The following is a 16299-nucleotide window of genomic DNA, read 5'->3' as shown; positions in this document are numbered from 1 at the left end:
GATCACAAGGTAGAAGCAGATGGATAGTGCAACTTTATGATAAATACAATCACATCTCCCAACACAAATGTTCAACCGGGAATGAAGTTATAAAAAAAAATCCAACGGGATGCAAGTAGATACATTGGAAAAGAATTTTGTTAAATACAGTATATTGATTGATTTGCAATTATTTGTCCCGAATACACACTGTCCATAACGTTTAATGTCCCTTTTAGCAGAAAAGAAAGGCAGGCTTTTCTCATGTGGCAACAGAGCAGTTGCAGCACAGTTGCATGCAGAAAGCTGCTGCACCATCCAATGTCCACTTTGCAATAAAATCGTGTTGCAGCTGTAGCAGAATTATCAGATCTGGTTGGAATTTTATATCTTGTATTTCCATCTTTTTTGCACGACAAACAATTGATTAATTTACAATCATACAAAAATGGACATGTATATATTAAACTCTGAATACAACAATTTATCCCATAACCTCAGAACCAGAGTTCAACATAAGATGTTGTGTTTTGTTTTGTTTTTTTTTTTGGGGAGGGAGAGTTAAATACAGTAAATACCTAATGTAACAAACAGGAAATTAACAAGTGAACACACCTGCTGTTATTAGAACTAGTTTGTTTGTTTCAGATTACAGCTTTCTCTGTCAGTTGATTTTGATAATCTAGTGTGCAATGTCAGCTGATGTGATTCATTTCACAATAAATGTTTTCAGAGAGGATTCACCCACATATACAATATAACATATTACATCTTGCACATACCCTTAGCAGAAAAAAAACACTCATCCAAACCGACTTAGTCCTTAATAGCATATCAAAGATTGCTTAAGGCTTTTGTGTACAAATTACTGCAGTTCATGCTAAACAAACATAACTGAGACTAATGTTATTACAATTTAGAACCCAAGGTGATATGGTTACAGATAACATAAGAAACACTGCATTTTAACACAAAGTGATACAGTTTAATTACAAACTCCTCAAAAACCATGTGGATGTCTAACCATGTTGGTAAAATCACAGATGAGTGGCATCACAAACAGGCACGATAAATGGAAGAACAGCTTGTAGTTTTTGTTATTGAAAACACTTTTCAAAATAATGTTCGCCAGTAAGCAACATTTATGTGACTAATTTATTATGTGAAAGAGGATTTATGACAGTTTAATAAGGAGAAATCCTTATTAGGGTAAAACTGGCTCAACAGATTAACCTTCATATCTACACCATATTTGAATCTATGAAAGCAAAACTGAAAAGGATGGTCCTCTGGGGAGGCTGCCAAATAAAACAATTTCTGAGCTCTTTATAAATAAATGTGACAAAAAAACACCAAAATATAAACAACTACTAAATAAAGAGGAAATAATAAAGCTATGATATATAAAGTATTACTTTGCAAAAGCACCTTCGTGCTGATGGAAAAAAAAACGCCAAATGTTGGCAGCAATTGTTAAGAGAAAGGGAATAAGGAGCTTAAAAGTGCCTTTGTGGATAAAACTCCACGTTTTCCTCTATTAGCCTGAGAAAACCTTTGTATTGTTATGATTGCTGCTGGTCTGCTTCATTATTGTTTTCCACCATGTTGTTTACCACTGTTGACGATCTGGAGTTGTTGTTTTGAAGCCCCAGTTGAGCCAGTCCCTCCTCTGCGTTTGCCCATGAGCTCATTGACTCATGTACTGTTACTGTGTGTTCTTCCATCTGTTTCTGGAGGCTGTCCATCTCCTCCCTGACAGGAAGAAATAAAAGAAAGAAAAAAATGGCACCAGTTCACATACTTAAAAAAAGTTTCATGTAGGTGTATGGATGATCTTTAACTCATTCAGATGGGACAATAGGCTTACTTAAGCTGCCGCAGACAGTTGTGCAGGTTGTTGAGAGGTTCCTTATTGACAGACGTTGACGGTTTCAATAACTCATCCAGCAGAGAGGCAGGCACTGGACAGTCTGGGATCTTAACAGGCGTCATTGGATTGGATGGGTTCCCATCGCTCTTTAACTCCATGCGCTGCTGCTCCAGCAACATTACAAGAAAATGCTTTAGTCAATTATCTTGAGCAGACAGCTTTTTGGCATTATACTTTGTGCCAAACAAAGGAGGTTTACCTTTTTAAGGCGACTCTGTTTGAGATCTTGTTTGAGTTGCTGGTTTTGCAGCAGGACTGTCTTCATGCTGTTTCTCAGTTCACCCACTTTGGCTTGTAGCATAAATTTGTCCTTCCTGGTGCTGGTCAGCTCCTCCTGCACAGACTCCAGCTCCACCTTGATGTTCTGAAATAGACAGTTCATTTATTTGAATTATGTCACTTTACAATCAGGAAGATGGTTTTAATGACACAAAGAAAAATAACCCAAGTGCTCTCTTAAATTTTCTTTACAGACTTTTATAAAAGGAACTCTATGAATTGCAAAAATGCCAAAACTATATTTTATAACTACTTAAGTAGTAAACTATAGTTCACGACTTCATGTTCATATTTTTGAAAATAGTGAATGCTTGCCTGCAGAGCTGTCTGTAAATTATCAAGCTCCCTGTGGTGGCATTGTTCCATCATCTCCAGCTGCTGCTTCTGAGCTTCAATCTCCCTCTGCCTCTGCTCCACCTCCCATTTCAGGTCTTCAACCTGAGTCAGAAGTCAATATTAGACATCAGTACTATTTAGACAAATCTGACTTACAAAAGGTAATATATTTGAGAAAGGTTGAGGTTTTAAAAGTTATTAATAATAATAATAATAATAATAACATAAAAAATAGAATTCCAAACCCTGGCTCAGAGTCCGTACCTCTTGGTTGGTGAGGGGCTGCTTAGCTAGCTCCTCATCGAGTTGCTTCTGGAGGATCTGAAGCTGAGCATTAGCTTCAGCAAGCTCCTCTTGAAACCTGGAAACATCCTGAGTGTGCTGGTCATCCTGAGCTCTGCAGAGTATAACATATTCACTGATAAATGGAAGGTGTGATTTTTCAGCCACTGTGGATTTTGCACAATTTTAGATTTCAAACACAATTTTTCAAATTAACTGTAGTCTTTAAATCAGATAAATGCACATACTGTAGTTTCTGAGCTTCACTCTGCAGCGCTTTGACAAGGTCCTCTTTGGCCTGCAAGTCCTTCTTGATCTCTGACAGCTCCAGCATGGCTGCCCTGTAGTGCCTTCTATTGTGGGCTGCCTCTGCCTTTGCTGCTGCCACCTACGGGACACATTTAATAATTACAACCTGAAAACACAATATTAGTGCAGCTCTACAGATCTAAAACTGATGGGAAAGAAAGGCAGAAAATCCTAAAAATGGATGTGTTTTGTAATTCAGTTGTCCAGCTTTTAGAATGTGAAGAAAGTTTATTATTATCTCAAAGGAATATGACTATGAGGGCAATATGTTTTCTTATAAGCTAAAGGACAGCTTCCCATAAAAAAACCAACACATCTTGTACATCATAGAACATCTACCTGCTCTTTCAAGTCCTTGACTTTGTTTTTTTCTTTCTCCAAAGCGAGCTGTAAAGTTTGCACCATCTGTTTCATTTGTTGGTCCTCCTCCTCTTTACGCTTCAGAACAGCTTGAACCTAAGAAAAGACAAAGAAAAAGGTTAATGCAAAAGCAAAATCCTGTCAGAAAAACACGTTTAGAGGTACATTTTCTTACTTTGATCTTATTTTAAGATATAAAACAATACTATTATGAGATGGAGAGTTAGTTCTTCACCTGCAAGTTGAGCTGAACAAGATCTGCCTCCCTTTTTGCCAAGGCAGATTCCAAAATATTAGCATGTTCTCGCAATGCATTATGGGACTGTGCTAATCCAGTCAGTTTCCCTTTTTCGTGTTCCAACTCAAGTGCCAACTTTTTGTTGGCATCTTCTAACTTCCTGATCCGTTTCTTGAAGCAGCGAGACTCTTGAAGCTGTAAAATAAATCAATGTTGTGAACTGAGTAATTTCAATGTCAAACCATCCAACTTAAACATGTCTGTATTGTAAATATTCAAAGTAATCATTTTCAATTAAATACAAACATTTTGTGTTACAATAACCCTAACAGATCAAAAATAGATTGAAAATGATCATATTTTCACCTCATCCTCGAGCTCCAGAACCTTCTCCTGATATTCCTCCAGCTCTGTGGAAGTGAGAGTGATCACTTCTTGCAGCTCCTTTTCTAACATTGTCTTGCTGTTTGTAACGGCTTGCAGCTCAGCCTGTAAAGCCTCAATCTTCTCCTGTTTGACAAACAAAACTATTCTGTATTTCAATACATTTTAGAAAGCCAACTACAATTATCAATGATTATTAATAATGAACATAAATATCTTTATGAAAAAAAGCAAGTTATGACATTTCTGCTGTATAAATATATCCACTGTATGCCTTTATGGTATAAAATGAGACATTTTAATGCAAAATCATGTCTTGTTTTAGACAGGTCTGACAGGCTTTGATTTAAAAAAAAATCCCTTGTCTGCATGTCAAAGACTATTATCAGACCTAAGCAGTACAGCTGTGAGAGGCACCAGAGATGAAAGTGAGTGCTTTTATTTGCAGAACAGCACTTTGTTTTAACAGTGATGCACTTTTGTATTTGTGAGATTCTAAGTGTCTTACGTTGTAGTCGTGAATTTAATTGAAATAGTCAAGGTCTGTCAGGTTTGTGCTTTACCTGTAAGACTTGGCTGTTTCCTCCATCTGACACCTGGGCCTTGAGTTTGACTAACTCTGCTTCTGCTGTCTCCTTGTCAGTCAGAGCCTCTTGGAGCCTTCTGCTCAAAATGCCCACAGCATTTTCGTAGGCCTTGTGTTTAGCTTTCATCTCCTTCTGAGCACTGGTCAAGTCTGTTCCCAGCCTCTTCATGCGCACCTTCTGCTCTGAGATCGCCCTATTTTTATGCACATTAAAAATTTAAAATATTAAAACGAGAAGAAGGAAAACATCTAATTAAAAATGGCTGTTCTGACAGATGATCATATGTGTGAGAATACAATGTTGGTATTCAGATTGTGCATCTTTAGATATTTTATTTGCAGATGCAAACAACACACAAACTTGCTAAACGAGCAGTCACATGTACAAATACATATTTCAAGAAGAGATTTGTATAGGGACTGTTCCATATTTGTATATATAATAAAAAGCCAACAACATCATGCATCACACTTTAGGTCATTATTGACTTTTTATTTAAGCTTCTGAAATCGCAAAGCAGCACATGACTCACTTCTTGGCTTCTCCTTCCATTTGCTCCACCTGCTTCCTCAGGCCCTCATTCTCTTGAGTCACGGCCGCCAGCTGGTTCTGATCGAACTGCAGAGACTGGGTTGGGAGGAAAACCATATATATCTCTTTAAAACAAAATACTGCCTAAAAATTTTGTATTTTCTTTACCACTATTATTAAAATACTTGGTTAAATAAATTCAGTAATAAATATCAAACAAATTACCTGAATCTGGGTTTCTAGCTGGTCCCTTTCTGTCTGAATGGCTTGCAAATGGGCTTCCATGTTATTCATTTGCTCCTGGACTCTTGCCACTTCCTTCTGCAACCGAGCCTGCTCAAGCTCTGCCTTCTGCTTCTCACCCTGAGCCCCTTGCAGCTCCTGCTTCAGGTCTTTCACCTCCACCAACAGACGCTTTTTGGTGGACTTGAGCTCACTGATTAACTGGTCCTTGGAGATGGCATCCCGGCGATATGCTTCCACCATCACCTGCAAAGTCAACAACATTGTGCGCCTGATGAAAACAAAAACAAACCAAAAAATTCCTAACAAAGAATCTGTGTAGTCTTGCTGATATTTGTCTTGACTGAGCGTGCAATAAGCTTTAGCAGGATGTACTAACTAGATGCTGCAAAAAGAGATGGCTGCCAACAGGATTTAAAACCCACACTACAGACAGGTTTCACAAAAGGAAAAAATTAAAACATTCCTAATCTAGAGTTGCTTATTTAAAAGTTCTCCTCTTAAACAGCCTTGTTCCAGGAAAAGGAATACACATTTTATTAAAGGAAACAAAAAAGCAAAGCTGTGGCATACACTATTTATTCTTCAGAGATTATAAAATGAAAAGTGTAATCAAAATATATTACTAATTTTAAAATAGGTAATGATAAAATGTGACATGTCATGTATCTATCATGTATTTAAAAAAATGACAAAACATACAAGAAGAGTAAGCTTGTTAAAAGAATAAGAATAAAACACAATAATCTGCTTTGTTTAAACTTAATGTGCATAGCCAGCTGCAATTACCTCATCACACTTGCTTTCCTGGACCATACACACATGATGGGCTGTTATTCATCCTTGTTAAATTGTATGACTCATCACAGACTTTAATTTTTAGTTTAGTTTTATTAGTTTTTTTTTCATATTCTGCTATGAGAAAGATTCAGTTTGTGAAATATGGTTGAAATTTTCCGATTTCTAAGATGTACAATATTTTTCATTTCATGGGTACTCAAAGCAATTCAGATACAATCTGAAGGAGCAAAGTGAAAATGCAGAGAGTCCACGACTCAAACCTTTAGAGAGATACTATTCAGAGAAAATTTCTGTCATTCTGTCAATTAACTCCTCCCTCTCTTTGACAGCTTGTCAGTGCAATAAAGCAATCACTGCTTTATCCAGTGAGGCATGTCATCTAAGAGTTTGGGCATTATTCAGAGAATCAGACTGCTTGCTGGCTCTACAATACATCCTCCCACAACTCAATCATCAGTGGGCCAGTTGGGAGATTTATGACAAGTGCCTCTACATGTACATCCAGTCTCAACTTCTCCCTGCCTTCTACTAACTTTACACAGAGGGAAAGAGCTACATCCATGTAGGAACAAGGGAGAGATCTTACTTTTTGTTGCTGGAACTGTTCCTTTAATTTCTGAGCTTGTTTCTTCAGGGAATTGTTTTCTTGTTGCAGGGTTTCAATCTGTAATGTCACAAAAGCATTTCAGTTTCTAAACAATTTAAGAGATATCCCAAAAAAAAAAAAAAAAAATCTAAATTTGTAAAATTAATGGTTTCTTAACCAGAGTATGGTTGATGCTTTCTTAAAAAGAAGAATATGTTAAACATTCCCTTTTGGTTATTAAAATAACTTCAAGGTTGAGTCTTAAAACCACATTTGATGATGTTAACATCTCTTTTGTCTCTTACCTGACTGGCTTTGATTTGGACTTCCTGTCTGAGCTGATCCAATAACTCTGAGGCCACTAAAACATCCTCTCCCAGTCGCTCAGCACCCTCGTCAAGTTGGCTCTTATCAGCTCGGGCTGCCTGAAGTGCAACCTCCAGGACAATTTTCTCATTCTGGAGGTACTGGATGTTATCATCCTTGGTGCTGTTCTCCGTCTGCAGTTCGGCCAGCTGGGCTTCAAGTTCCAGGTACCGAGCCTCCAACTGGTTGATGGACTGTTCTTTGGTATGAAGATTCTCCTGAGTGGTCGTCAGCTGCCGCATCAGCTCCAGATGTTCTTTCTGAAGTGACTGCAGCTGCACATCCTTTTGGGAAAGGGTAAACTTCACCTAAAAGAAACACAGTTTGACAGCAGCTTAGAGCAGGGTAGAGCAAACATTTCACAGCCCATTTCATGATGGAAAACACTGCTGTTTTATTTGGAAAAAATACCTGCTCGAGTTCCCTCTCCAGGGTGCTGGCTGTGTTGGCTAGTTTAATTAGTCGATCTCTCTCCTCTTCAAACTCCTCTAGTTTGTGCTGTAGATCATCTTCCACCATAGTTTTTGCATCCTGGATCTGCTTATAAGCAGCCTCTTGTGTTAACATGTCAGCCTACGTCAGACATTATAAGGGCATAAAAAAGTTTAAAATCAGATTCTTGTTCATACAAACCTTGACAGACACATTAAAAAGATTACAGTTAAAACAAAAGAGTTAATTTACTGTTTCATCCAAACCATCTAGATATGAAATGGATGTTGACAGTGTATACCTCAATGCTCTGCAGCTGCACAGCAATGCGCTCTTTTTCTTTGATGGAGCGGTGTTGGGTCTCTGTAAGTTGATGAGAAAGTGTCACATTTTCCAGCTTCAGATGTTCCACAACACCAATCTGAGTCATCTTTCCGGCCTTTGACAGAAAGAGAATTTAACCAGTCACCCATGATGTCTTGACAGTTGTTTGAACATTTTTATGCCAAATCATCACAACCATGGTACCAAAACCAACCGCATAAGAATTAACCTTACCTGCATGTTGGCCATTTCACTTTGCAGTCGTACTCTTGCCTCCTGGGCCAGTGCTAGCTGCTGCTGGTACCACTGCCTGACCTGCTGGAGTGAGTCAATCTCTGCCTGGGAAGTCTTAAGCCGGCTCTGTAAGGTGCTGCGCTCCAGCTGCACCTGCTGAAGCTGACTCTGCAGGCCACCCATCTGATTGCGTAAATCTTGAACTGCAAAAGGATCAAAACATCTCACTCAAAATATGGTCAGAGGTGACTTTACACTCAACTCTAAAGAGTATATCACTCACCAGTATTGTCCCTTGAAGTTACATTGTTTTGCAACTCCTCAACCTTCACCATCAGTCTGTTGTATTGGTCTTCAGAAACCTTCAGATCATTGCTGAGAGAAGTCAGGCTGGCATTTTTGCTCTCCAGACTGCCCTGGAGCTCCACCATGGCCTTCTCTAACTGACTGCAGTTCTGTCGTAGTGTGCCAACCTCCGTAGTGAGGGCACTCTGCTTCTCCTGGCTGGTTTGAGCGTCCTCCTTTTGAGCCTGCAGCTGAGCATTCACTGTAGCAAGCTGGGCCTGAAGCTCTGTCTTCTCCTTGAGAGCCTAGAGGACATGACATGTTTTTATACAAATGTAATTGCATTTACTTTTAGTGGTCACAGATATTTAACCATAAAAAAGTCAAACTAATTACAAAACTGAGTACTTTATGTCTGGCCCAATACACTGTAAAGGAGCCATTTCAGTAATGTTTCAAAGTATCCATGCTATTTTGGCCACAACTGTAGATGTAAAAGCTGTTTTTGTGCGGAGTGAAAAAAAAAAGACTATATTACCTGACTGGCCTCAGAAGACAAAGATTCCAACTGACCCTCTAGTCTCATTTTCTCTTTCAGCACCTGGAGCATGTCGTCGTGTCCCATCACAGAACTCTCCAGAGAAACACTAAAACAAGCATTAATAAAAATTACTAAATAGTGACTCCAAAAGTCAACATCAGCAGGATTTAATTTCTTTATCTGAAAGAGAACAACATATATATATACCTGCTGGAGAAACTGTCCCTGCGGCTGCGAGGCTCTGCTGTTCCTTCTGTCTCCTGCTCCATTTCCAGCAGGTGCTGCTCCTCACTGGCTGCCTGCAGCACCTCCTGTAGGGAGGGGAACTGACCCATGGCCTCAGGGGCAATTTCCTTCCCCTCCACAGTGTAAGGTCCCCGTTGCCTTTCCACTGCAGTAGAGAGCATGCCATAGGTTCCCCTGGTGGACACGCTGCTATACGAGGAGCTGTCACTATCATTGCCATCATTCCCTGGCCTTGCTCCTGATTCACTGCCATCAATTTCTGACACATTGTCACTGACTTGGAGTGAAACACTGAGCTGTGTCTCTGTCTCACAAGTGCTGCACTCTGACACCACACTGACCTCGGATAGTGTGGACACAGTGCTGATGGTGGACTGGAGGGAGCCACCAGCGTTATCTGCCATCTTCATGCCACCTCCTCCTCCCCCACTCCCACCTTCATTCTCAGGAGATTTTAAATCAGCCAAGGAGTGGATCTTACTTGGGCGAGGTGACCTTGACTTTCTCTCCTTGGCAGGGGGAATTCCCAAGCTACCAAGCTTGGGGCCACGCGGAACACTGGTCCTCAGGAAAGAATACTCCTTGGTCATAGCAACGGCATTAGCCCGGGGTAGTGCCTCGGGATGCAACATAAGTTCTGGATCTAGAGTGCTGAATGGTCTGTTTTTAGCATTGGAGCGGTGAGACTGGGGGATCAAAGAAAAGAATAATCAAATAGTTTGTTAAAAACAATTAAACATAAATTAGTTCCATCCATAACCTTACTGCAACAGTAGTCACTCACCCTTTCCTTATGTCGCTGCACTCTGTATTGCTTGAGTTGCTCCTCCAGACGGCGGCGAGCCTCCAAGCGAATCTTTTCCTCATTCTCCATCTCCAGTGATGGCTTCTTGTTGGCTGAAGAGAACAAAGTCAAGCCAAACTCAAAACTGGTTCCCACCAACACATAGAATCCAAAAACACCCCAATACTGTCTTTACAAATCAAAATTACTGACACAAATGCTAGATCCCGTCACTGAGCAGAGTGCTGCTGCTTTGAGTGAACATAATAACTTAAGCAATTTCTTTATATACAATAATGAACAAAGTTACTTGGAATCCTGCACTTAAATAACAGCAGTAAACAAATTATTGAAATGTAGAATCATGTAAATCTTTATGGAATAATCAAGGCTTCTATAAATGTGTTAAATAGATTTACTGAGACAGTTATGATCCTTTAGTGCTATACATTTTCTATGGAAGTAATGATATGAAGTCAAACTAAAACACTGATTAAAAATAATGCATCTCATAATGTGAAAAACAGCAGCTGTGTCTACATATAAAACACCACCAAAAGATAAACTAAACACAGGGATTAGTTCCAAAACAGTCATTAGCTCACAGTGTTCCAAGTGAAACACCCACACCAAAAATACAACAAGAATTTAACTGTCCTTAAGATTTTTAGAAAGACAGCAACCTTAAAACTAAGAATAGGAATTCTCTTTGAGTCCTTCTGTTCAGGTATTACAGAATCATAGCAGTCACAAAAGATGCTCACATTCCACAGCAAATGAAGTCAGAAAAAAGAGTGTTAATGAGGGGGCATTCACTCCACATAGTTTTATGCTTACACAGTTCAGTTTCCTGCATAGGCATACTGAGCCTGAGCGACTGCAAAGCATCACCCCTGTGAATCGTGACCTCAGCACTAGCCCCCTCAGAATCCTCTAGCATCATGGGTGGATAAGCAGCCACACCTTGGGAAGGCTCTTGGGTCTGCGAGTTGACAGGGGAGCTGGTGCTCTGGGGAGGAGCTGTTGGAGGCAGGGGCCCATTTCTGAGGGCGTCCCCTGCAGCATTGAGGCCAGCTACTACTCCATTTCCATTTGGAATCACATCTGAAGTGACAGGGCCTGAAAGATAAGGGGGAAGAAAAGCCTTAAGGAATGCGAAAATTAGAAGCAAGTCCCTGTGAACTAGCCACCATGGATGTGATTCTCTTGACAAACTGGCTAAGCCACTGTGTCAAGCAACAATATCCTTAGTGAAAAAGGTGTCACTTGGCTAATGAAGCATCCCATAAGCTGCATGCAAATCTATTTACTCTGTCAGATTTAGACCATTGCCAGCTGGTCTTATAAAATAAATACTTGACTCTACATGGATTTTTCTGCATAAGCTGGAACACTCACTAGTTTAAGTGATCAGGGGGTAACTGGCAAATGTGACTCACATATCTGTCTTATATGGGCCAACAAAATTAAGCATGAGATTTTCACAAGAGTTTTGTGAACATCTGCTCATGTTATAAAGCTATCAACGTAAAACTTACAAAACCTAGAAATAACTGACAGAGCAGTCAAGTAAACACTTTCAGTTGCACAATCTTAATATTTAATTTATGACATAATATGCATGTTTGATGTAATAAAAATATATATAAATCAATAATCCAAGTTTTTTTTATATTAAAACAGAGATCATGGGAAACACTAGTGAGAAAGTGAAAACTTGCCAGGTTGTTTTGTGTTTCCAACAGTTTGATTTTGACTTATTTTTTATCTTTGTTGTGAATTCCAAGACTTAAAAGCTAAAAATACATTTGCATTCAGATTTCTTTTCTCCAAGGCTTGCCCACTGTTGAATATGAACACAGCTGCTACACTGATGATGACTAATTCAGTTCAGCTAAACATTTAGGTTCAAAGAGCCATGTAATATGTAGCAGCAAAAAGAATCAGCCTTTATAATAACCACTAAAACAGGTCATGGCAAGGCCGAATACAAGTTTTAGATAAAGGACATACTAGTAATATGCTAAAGGGGAAAGAACTATGCCGATCAAAGAGCAGAGTTAGTACTAAGCATAGCAACTTTGTAGGAATGCACTGTATGATGGACACATCAAGATACTTCTCTTTAGATGTAGGTTCTTCCACAATGATAACTCCACCAATTTACAACTGGATGCTTATTTTATTTTATTTTTAGCTCAGGGGGTGGTGAGAAAATAGTGTCATATCAGTACACAACTTTCTAAGTAATATAGTTTGACAGACAAATCCTGTTCTGTCAAAACAGTATGAGCACTCACCATTGTGAATTTCCTTTGTATTTTGAGGATTCTCCAGCCCTTGTTTCAACTGTGTTTCACATTCCAGAAAACGGGTTTCAGCCTCTTTGGATTTTATACCTTGGTCATCTTGATAAGTATTGGCTTCCATCTGTGCTATCTCTGGTTGGCCAGTATCCATTTCCATTCAGAAAAAAAAGTAACAGTCACACTTCTGCTGGTGCTCCTTTAGATTGAAGGTCCTATAAAACCATCTTCTGGGGAAATAGATTTCCTGGGATCATGTCAGTACCCAGGGGCACTTCAGAACACTGAGAAGAGAAATGTATAAAATCAATACAGATCTCGGGAGATCGTGTAGATCATAGCCACTGCTCTGTAGCAGACACTAATAATGTTACGTAACAACACAGCCTGCTTTGAACATAAGCTGGAGTCAGGCGCTAACGAGCTTACTCAAAAGTTAAGTGGATTGTGCCCCGTTAAATATAGCTTAAATTGTAATAAAAACAGAATCATATCAAATGTTTTAAAATGCAGTTATGATCAACCTATTTTTAACAAATTACAATCAAAAAAGGAGCAAACTGAGCTGCAAATATATATCTTTAAAAACGTAAAAAAGTGAACGAATGAGCAAGACACACTCCCAACCATAAACATGTCAATTCACGCATTTTAATATAAAGGCGGTTAATACTGGTGATGTTATCTACAGCCATATTGCTTTCATAAACTAAAAGTCGATTATGACTTTTTCTATTTTCCAAACACGTATAAATCTTATGTCGCAGGCCAAGATACAGTGACGGTAGTACTAGTTGTGTGTTATTGGACATTATTATCATATGCCATCTATCAGTCTACTAATAATGATAACCTTTGACACAAAGGCAGTATTGCCATGTAAACTGTTGTGCAGCAGTATTTTTTGCCATTCTTTTTTTTTAGCACGAATCTTGTAGGGGTGTACCTTTAAAATAAAAAAACAACAAATAAACAAACCACATTAATAGATTAGTAAAGCTGTTTTATGTTGCCCTCGAATGGGTTGATTTGTTTGTTTCACTTTAACAAACCAATGACAAACGAAAGACTAGACGTTAGGAGGCTAACACCAGGTAGCAATGCTAAAGTAGCAGCTAGGCGTCTTTCCGAAAGAAAGCTAATTGTGCTAAGTCGTTAGCTAGGTTCGTCAGCGCCATCGTAGGCACAATTTGTGAAATATTTCAAGCAATTAAACGATTTACCCATTGTCGTATAATTGCGTTAAACCAACGGTGTGTTAATTATGAAGTGACAACAATGCTAAATGTTACGTAGACAATAAATGCTCACCCTTTTTGCGAGCTTCGCGTTTTACTACGTGGCTGTGTAGTTTCTGTCCTTTTATCTGTCCGACTAGAAACAGAAAGCGAACAACGACGTTGTGTATGAAAAGAAAGGAAATTAAACTTGGCGGGTAACAACGGAAATCCTCTCTTTACAAATAAAGTTACAAAATATATAAAATACTTGGTATGAAATGATGATAGGGTTACTGTTTAAATGCATATATAATTTGTAAAGTTATTACACGAACCATAATATAGAACGGACAAGGATTCTGGTGAATGCAGTGCTTGTGGTAAAAAAAAAGCTGTGTCCTGCTTTCCAGCTATGTGTACCTGGAAATGTGCCTTGCCATGATAAACACTTGCTGTCAGTTTGTGAGCCTTAAATATTGCATAGAGGGCGTTCATAGGCACATCATTATAGTATTATAATCATGCTGCTTTTTTATGTAGTAAGATTAAACAGGATTCCACATAGACTGAATGAGGCCCACACACACACACACACACACACACACACACATATATATATATATATATATATATATATATATATATATATATATATATATATATATATGCATTGTGGCTGCTCACAAGTCAGGAAAGGGCTATAAGGCCTTATTTAAAAGTTTTCAATTTCCAGTGACTACAGTTCAAAGTATTGTTAAAAATACAATAAGTTTTGCACTTTGTAAAATCTCAAAGGATGTGGTCGGAAGCCAAAAGTGACACCTGTGCTGGCCAAGATGATAGTGAGAGAGGTGAAAATGAATCCATGGATCATCGCCAAGGGCATCCTGGTGAATCTGGGCTCTGCTGGTGGCAACATCTCAAGGTAGACAGTCCAACAGACACTGCACACTGCTGGGTTCCATGGATGCAAACCAAGGAGGACGCCACTTCTCCAGATAAGGCATACAAGAGCCCGCTTGGCCTTTGCAAATGCTCATCTGGACAAAGAAGAAGACTTCTGGTCTTCTGTTTTATGGTCAGATGAAACAAAAATGGAATTGTTTTTCCACAATGATGTGCCCTTCATTTGGTGTAAAAAAGGAGAAGCCTTCTACCTTAAGAACACTATCCCCACTGTCAAACATGGTGGTGGGAATCTGATGCTTTGGGGGTGTTTTTCAGCCAATGCACCAGGGAACCTAATTGCAGTAAATGGCACCATGAAAAAAGAGCAATACACCAAGATTCTCAACAACAACATCAGGCAGTCTGCAGAGAAACTTGGCCTTGGGCACCAGTAGACATTTCAACACAACAACAACCCAAAACATACAACAAAAGTGCTGAAGAAATGATTAGTGGACAAAAACATTAATGTTTTGCAGTGGCCCACCCAGAGTCCTGACTTGAATCCAATTGAGAATCTGTGGAGGGAGCTAAATGTCAGGATAATGGCAAGGGGACCCTCCAACCTGAAAGAGTTGGAGCTCATTGCTAAAGATTTAAATTCGCAAAAATACCAGTGAAGACGTGTTTAAAGCTGGTCATCAATTATAGGAAGCATTTGACTGCTGTAATAACCAGTAAAGGCTCTTCTATTGATTACTGAGAAATGTATGAATAATTTTGGACATGACACTTTGTTTAAATGTAAATAAAAGCTGAGAAATATTTTTTTCCACAATGATGCCTCTTATACATAATCTTATGATCTTCTGGGAGATGCCTGTGTCATTTCCAATCAAGAAAAAAGTTGCTGGTTGAATTAAAGTAACTTTAAATCAAAATTTGCCAGAGGTATGAATAATTTTGGGCTTAACTGTATGTGAGCTGGGCTGCGGCCAAAGGCGGGGGCCTTGGCAGTCTGATCCTCCACTGCAGAAACTAGCTCTAGGGACGTGGAATGTCACCTCACTGGCGGGGAAGGAGCCTTAGCTGGTGTGTGAGGTTGAGCAGTTCTTGCTAGATATAGTTTGACTCACCTCGACGTATGGCTTGGGCTCTGGAACAACTGTCTTCGAGAGGGGCTGGACCCTCTTCCATTATGGAGTGTGCCGAGCAGGTGTGGGCATACACATTGCCCACCAACTTGGTGCCTGTGTGTTGGGGTTTACCCCCGTGGACGAGAGGGTAGCTTCCCTCCGCCTTCAAGTGGGGGGACAGGTCCTGACTGTTGTTTGTGCTCACGCATCAAACAACAGTTCAGAGTACCCACCCTTTTTGGGGTCCTTGAAAGGGGTGTTGGAAAGCATTCTTTCAGGAGACTCCCTCATTCTGCTCGGGGACTACAATGTTCACGTGGGCAATGACAGTGAGACCTGGAGGGGCGTGATTTTGAGGAATGGCCCCCTGATCTAAATCCAATAATGTGTTTTGTTATTTGACTTCTGTGCTCGTCATGGATTGTCCATAATAAACATCTTGTTCAGGCATAAGAATGTCCACATGTGCACTTGGCACAGGCCTGGCAGACCCAAGCGTGTTGTGAGGGTCTGTTAGGATCATCTGGTGGAGTCCCCTGTCAGAAATAGTTTAATCTCCCATCTCTGGCAGAGCTACAACCATGTCCGGGGTGAGGCGGGGGACATTGAGTCTGAGTGGGCTGTGTGCTGCGCCTCCAGAGCTGTGGCCGCAAGGTTGTTGGTGCTTGTCGTGGCTGTAACTCCCAAACTAG

General features: G+C 39.7%; 1 protein-coding gene across 4 annotated transcripts; it reads right to left on the bottom strand.

Annotated features, from left to right (window-relative positions):
• Positions 1–10: 10 nt before the first annotated feature.
• On the bottom strand, positions 11–13728 carry golga3 (golgin A3). 4 transcript variants are annotated; one of them, XM_041999376.1, is made up of 24 exons: positions 13675–13728; positions 12358–12647; positions 10895–11176; positions 10058–10170; positions 9235–9959; positions 9025–9133; positions 8485–8791; positions 8202–8404; positions 7945–8082; positions 7623–7784; positions 7151–7519; positions 6846–6923; positions 5441–5704; positions 5217–5311; positions 4661–4877; positions 4080–4223; positions 3711–3908; positions 3455–3571; positions 3055–3194; positions 2789–2921; positions 2504–2626; positions 2109–2273; positions 1847–2013; positions 11–1731 (listed from the first exon to the last, which is right to left on the bottom strand). In XM_041999376.1, exons 2-24 carry the CDS (start codon positions 12521–12523, stop codon positions 1542–1544), a joined length of 4605 nt encoding a protein of 1534 aa, XP_041855310.1. In that variant the 5' UTR covers positions 12524–12647; positions 13675–13728; the 3' UTR covers positions 11–1541. The 4 variants fall into 4 exon arrangements, with proteins under 4 accessions (XP_041855310.1, XP_041855312.1, XP_041855313.1 ...); XM_041999378.1 differs by having other exon boundaries at positions 1847–2010; XM_041999379.1 differs by having other exon boundaries at positions 11021–11176.
• Positions 13729–16299: the final 2571 nt, after the last annotated feature.

The sequence above is a fragment of the Melanotaenia boesemani genome, chromosome 11 (genome assembly GCF_017639745.1).
Source record: "Melanotaenia boesemani isolate fMelBoe1 chromosome 11, fMelBoe1.pri, whole genome shotgun sequence".
Taxonomy (NCBI): domain Eukaryota; kingdom Metazoa; phylum Chordata; class Actinopteri; order Atheriniformes; family Melanotaeniidae; genus Melanotaenia; species Melanotaenia boesemani.
This window is presented reverse-complemented; position numbering and strand designations above follow the sequence as displayed.